The sequence below is a fragment of the Pygoscelis adeliae genome, unplaced genomic scaffold (assembly GCF_000699105.1).
Source record: "Pygoscelis adeliae isolate BGI_AS28 unplaced genomic scaffold, ASM69910v1 Scaffold66, whole genome shotgun sequence".
Lineage (NCBI taxonomy): Eukaryota > Metazoa > Chordata > Aves > Sphenisciformes > Spheniscidae > Pygoscelis > Pygoscelis adeliae.
Window position 1 is genome coordinate 323,928 of NW_008825167.1, and position 6,170 is coordinate 330,097.

At 39.1% G+C, this 6,170-nt stretch overlaps 1 protein-coding gene across 1 annotated transcript; it reads right to left on the bottom strand.

Moving 5' to 3' along the window:
• Nucleotides 1-336: 336 nt before the first annotated feature.
• Nucleotides 337-5,733, bottom strand: LSM6 (LSM6 homolog, U6 small nuclear RNA associated (S. cerevisiae)). The gene is made up of 3 exons (XM_009328741.1): nucleotides 5,626-5,733; nucleotides 2,174-2,287; nucleotides 337-599 (listed from the first exon to the last, which is right to left on the bottom strand). The coding sequence occupies exons 1-3, from the start codon at nucleotides 5,717-5,719 to the stop codon at nucleotides 565-567; spliced, it is 243 nt and encodes an 80-aa protein (XP_009327016.1). The 5' UTR covers nucleotides 5,720-5,733; the 3' UTR covers nucleotides 337-564.
• Between the last annotated feature and the right edge of the window lie 437 nt (nucleotides 5,734-6,170).

Genomic DNA, 6,170 nt, shown 5'->3' on the forward strand with positions numbered 1-6,170 from the left:
GGGCTTTTCTTCCATTTGCTGCAATTCTTTCCCCACCCCTAACTGCTGAAGTGTCACTGTTACATCCCTTGATTCAATCCACAATTCAAGATTTTTTGGACAGCTGAACTTTTTACTCGATGACTCTTACTAGACTGGCATTTGAAGCTGACCCTGTGTTTTCCAAAAGGGACAGGTCATTGTCACCAAAACATTAGCATTTCCCTTCCCAACATCAGTTAAACTATTGTTTTGCCATCAACAGAAGGCTGTGATTTGCAATTACTCCATGCCTGCTTACCTTCCAAACAGTATTTCTGTAACTATTAGCATAATTAAACGAGCTGTTGCTTTGAATTAATCTTGCGGCACTATTATATGCTTCTCTTTTATTTTTTTTCTGTACAGTGGAACAAAGCAATGCTTTGAAACAAAAACATTCAGGAAGTTTACACTGGTTTACATTTATTTAAAAAAATACTTAAACACTTGTGTATTTCACCTGTGGATTATTAACTACAAATCAAATAGGGCTCATCACTTCGAAGAGGTTCACAAGTACAAAACAGCCTCCTTCTGGCATCTTCACATCCTCCTCTTCTGCGTGCTTATGTACAATACTGTGAAAAGGAGAAAGCGGCACACAAGAGGGCCCTGGTAAATAACGTACAGAAGCCTCTTTATTTAAAACATCTTATTTCCATGGCTTGTAAAACAACAGTGTAATGAATCCCATTCAGCATGAACAAAGTCAGGCAACTTTTAAGTCCAGGTTTCAAGAAATGCTGTCAAATTCACGCATTATGTGTTACTCTGCTTCAGTATTTATTATATTCATACCCAAACTACACTCCAGCAGATGCAGGCTGAACGGAGGGAGAATAAAGCCAGCTACCCTGCAGCATTACTGAGGGGAGCATGAGAGAGTTTTTGAACCAGCAGAATTATGGGTGTCAGACACTAATGCTGTGATCTTTCAACAAAAGCTGGAAATCACAAGCACTTAAGGCAAAGCTAACAATTACCTATGAAGCAGCAGACGTCTTCCACCCGCTTGGTTGGCAATATCCCCAGAACAGACATGCACAACATGAAACTGCATTGTGCTCCTAAACCTGGGATGTCTTAAGTTCTCTGCTCGGCCTGTTCTTCATCCTCCTGCCTCTCATCCATTTGTTTTAACTTTTATAATAGATTCTTATTTCCATAGTTGATTCTCCCACTGCAATGTCACTGCACTCCTTAGCATAATAATCCAAATTCCTTGCAAAAAGCATTTGGCCTCATTCGAGGATTATTTCTCCTCCCAAAACACTATTTCATCCCGGTTCCACATTTTCTTTGACTCTTTTGGTAACATGGGATTCAGTTCTCGTTTCTTTTTATTCCTTCCCTCCCTCCTTCCTGTCCTCCATTTTCGTCTCAAGTAACTTGGTCAAACTCTGCTTCATTTGCCTTCTCTACAAGTCTCTTCACATCTGACTTCTGAACCTTTTCTATTTTTAGATATTCTTCTCCCTGGCATGTCCTGCTATTACAGCCTAACGGATACCACAGAGTCATTTCAGGAGCCTGGGATTGTCCTTGAAGTGCACTAAAATCCACCTACTGCACTGGGATATTCAAAGGCTCAATAGTAAAGTACGAGTGATTTTCTTGACTGGCGGTAAAATCTTTACTCATAAAGATGAAAATAGTACTAATGAACAGCAATCATTCAGGTCTGGACAACTGCATCACAAGAAAACATTACAGTGTCATCAATATCTGTACTGTATCATAAATTTACGCAGTAGTTTGCCTAGCAAAACACAGAAACTTCTATGGAGCAGAGGCCATCTAAGCCTCTGCTTAGTAAGTGCAGAGGCTTACTAAGGCTTTTGCACTTAAGGCAGTAAGTGCAAAAGACTAAACCTGTCAAACGACAGGAAATAAGCGCTAAGGAAGGCTAGAAAAAAGCATGCTTCTCTAAATGAACTTTAAGTTCGGAGGCAAAAAGGGCCACAGTAATGCAGAAAAGCATGGACACTGAGAAGTGAAACTGTAAGAAGTAGTATGTTAAGGTTTCCGAGAAAGCCTAAACTAATATTCTTACAGGCAGCTTGCTTACACCTCAGCCACTCCTCTCAAATTCAGAAGTAAATATCAAAACACAATCTTCTAATAAGCAATTAACATAACAAGGAGGAGTTACCATTATTTCCTCGGATAAAGGCATCCCCGTACTTGTTCTTTAATTGTCCATTTACATATTCTTCGGTCTGTTCCAGAGCTATATTCATATACCCATCCAGGCAAGCCAGGACACCTGAAGACAGTGACAGTTTAAGAGTGAATCAGCTTAAACTTATTTTAAAATGAACAAAAATGCATTGTGTTTGAATAGCACTGAAAAAACTAACAAACTAAAAGCCCAAGCTTGGCCAGATCAGTCAGTAGATCAGAGTATTCTTCGAAGAATTAAGCTGGGAGTGAGGAACCCCAGGCACTCTAGTAGCAACTTTATCAGTTGATATAAAGGGGGGTAGGAGGGAAGAAGTCATTAAGGCATGACTTTCAAAAGATTGACAATTTCCACTTTGAAAGTTTAAGTTGTCCCTTCTCACTTGTGTTTTAAGCCACACACCTGAAAAGAACCTGTGACATTAAGTGTAACTGGATAACCTAAGGACAAGGCTATGTAAATTGAGTTTTCATCAAAACTTGTGAAGGATATAGCTGAAAATCAACCCTTTTAATACAAGACACCATACACACTTTTTCATATTTATCTTCATGCTTACAGATCTAGAAGAACATTGGCTGCAAGTCTCTGTTTCGATGTAAACAAAATTCTACCTCATTTTCAACAGGCAAAGGGTTTTCAAATGACACTGAAATCTTCCCACAAAAATTAAATTACGCTGTTTAATTAACGCAACTCAAGAAAAAAATCTCTGCCATTTGTAATATTAGATATTCTTTTGATCAGGAAAATATGCATTTGAGTAGCACTGATTTTATACAAGTATTTATGTTCTCACTTCTCATAGCCCCTGTTGAAGGCTGTACCTTGTTCACACAGTACTTCCTATGTGCTGGCAGTATGATGGCATTTTTTCATTCAAAATCACTCCTCGGCGCCTACACCCACCTTCAGATCAGAGCCACGGCCGTCTACAAATTTAACTCGTCTGATCAACAGACTATTCATGTAAGGAACTGAATGTGGGGATTAACAGATGTAAAGAATTGCTCAGAGAATGCAATCTGATTTGTTAATCGTGCACATAAAACAACTTGTAAAAAGTTGTATTAATTATCTCCATCTTGCATGTGTGTTTTCCTGACTTCATCCTTGCACACACAGACAATAGTACTAAAATAATTTTTTCCTGTTTGAAAAACACCTCATTTATTTACCTGGCATTAAAACTCAAAATACAGTGTTTTGGCTGTACTTGGAGAGGGGGAGAAAACTCCAGTCTGAGAATCCTCCTCTAGGACACATTCTCATTTTTCAGAAGTGTTACGGTAATATCTTCCATTAAATAATTAGGAATTCAAGTTCTCCTGCCAACTTGTAATTATTTTCCTCTATGTTTTTCTTTCCTCTGTTTCCACACAAATAGGAAAAACTGACTGCTCACAAAGTGTTACTAAATACACCAAAAAACCCAAACCAAACAGAAGTCAGAACTCCTTTTCACCCCAGTAATCCCAAGTGCTCCACGTAACAATAAAAAACAAAAAAATGTTTGTCCAAAATGAAAATTGCACTGTGTGGATTTTCTTAAGGTACCACTCAGTAGGCCATACAGTATTTTCAAACTCCTTTTGTTCCTAGAGTGCATTCATGGTTGTTTCATTCTCTTCCTCCTTTTCTTTGTGTTCACTCTCAGGCCACTAATGGCATTAAATATTGTCACTGCCCATCCTGGCTAGTATTTTATCTGTTTTATCTATATGTAGAGATGTTTTAATGTACATATCCATCTCTACACATAGAAATCATACCGATTAACTTATCAGATCTGCAACAAAAGCCTGAGATGCCGGCTTTTTTAAAGTTTGGCTTTTACAAATGTTGGTCAAATCTCTGCAGAAAACAAACTGAGTGCGTATTTTTCAAATGAGAACAGTAGACAGGTTTTTAACTGCAGCATCACATCAAGCGGGAAGGAAGGAGAGCAGAGAGAAGTAAGGAAGGGAGGGGAAAAAAATCCAGTAACAAATAAGGATGTTCAAAGGAACTATGGTTCAATTCCTGGTAGGTCTGATTGTAGGCATGTTAAACTAGCCTTGTTGAGGGGAAAGTTGAGTAATTTATCTGCATCAGTTACAAATGGATCTTACTGAGCAGAAGGCACCAATGTTCTCAAAGAAACTAGAAAGTGCATCCAAAAACCAAATCTGGTTTGGCCCTACCTTGTGTGTACCTTTAAGTAAACGATGACTTGCTTTAATTGACTTTAATGAGCTGTCACTACATTCTCCTGCAAGAAAGAATTTACAGAGGCCGAAGACCGATGAGAAGCAGCGAAGTTTTTAAGCCACCAACCCCACCTGAAGTGCTCAGACAATGTAGTTTTCAAAGAAATGACAGGTTGCAAACATTGTCAGCTGAGAGACACTAAAGAGGAACAGGAAGGGATAAGGCGGCACTGCTTGCTGTCAGTGAACAATAACAATTTAAAACTGTCAGAATACAAAGACTCCTTGTCACAGCACAAACAAGTCTCCTCTGACAAGCGCCAAGCTGAGCCAATTGAATTAAACCTATCTGAAGCAGTGATCTGTAGCAGGACCATAAGGTTTAAATCATTCCAGAATAAAATGTCTAAATTGTGCACAATAGGAGATACATGACAGCTTTAATTAAGTTTGGATACTACTAAAAAAATTGGACAGGCCAATAGTCTTATCCTAATGGGAGTAGGACCAGGACATCTCACTGAACACAGAAGTTTAATTTACTGGTTAAAAAACCCTGTAATCCTACATACGGTGCAAGAAGGTATACAGATAGGCTGAAGAGTTCTGGAATAAAACTGCTGGACTGTGTTAAAATGAACTGGGCATATAACAGCAAAAGGCACACTAAGCTTTCTACTGCATCTCTGTGAGTCTTGATCCAACACGTGTCTAGACAGTTGTTTAAGCAAGAATGTAAACAACTTTCATCGCTTGTGTAAAAGTAGGCTTATGACTGATGGCACAGTTTACTGGTTGAAGCTTCTGTGGCCCAAGGTCTATAGGAGGAATTGGAGAATGGGAAGGTGAAGAAAAGGGTAGCTCCAACAAGGGTTGCTATCAGAGCACTGAAAAGGGGACTGCCTGGCCATTTCAGCAATTGTAATTCCAGCCAATCTTTACAAATATCAGTTTAGAAACTCAGAATTACCCCGAGACTCCAGTCTAACCATCTGTGACTAAGGACACTAATGATTTAGATAAGTAATTTTAGTGTCTAAATCCACCGTTAACCTCCTTTTCATCGGTTTCTCCAGAGCTGATTTTCTATTTTTAATGTCACCATTCTAAGATCTATATTCACATACTCCAAGACTCTGGATCACGCTGTTTTGCTTTTCAAAAGCAATGCATTTGTTCCAGCCTCCCCAGACAATGACTTTACTCAGTGTGAGAGACAGATGGAGAACTTACCTCGATAATCAACTCCAGAATTTAATTTTACGACAACTGGCCTTCCAATGATTTGTTTAAGAAAGTCGCTAGGGGTTTGCTTCCGTAGACTCATCTTGATCTTCTCTGGTAAGCTGGGAAGAGAAGTGAGAGAAAACATTTGGTTAAGCAACACGCTCACATATGGTCTTTAAACGCTCAGCAGAGACAGGCAGTCCCCTGATGCTTAATACTCTCAGTATGAGAAAATATAAAAGGAGATAAAAGCAAAACCTTAAGGGTGGAGGTGGAGAAACAGAGCTCCTAGAGCCATAGCGTTAAACTTTCCCTTTGGCATTTTTATAACTTCTGAAATTATTAATAAGAATCCTTGTTTGCCACGCTGTGCATCTCGTAAACTTCCAACGGAGCCAAAGGCCTCATCTTCTCTGTAACACCTTTTGCTAAAATGGCTTTTCTAAAATTAGAGAGCTAAGTCATAGCAAGTGGCTCATATCTTTAGGGGGTGGAGGGAGAAGCCAGTACACGCTCTATACACAGAAGTCTGTGCTAGAACAGCAAGAGAA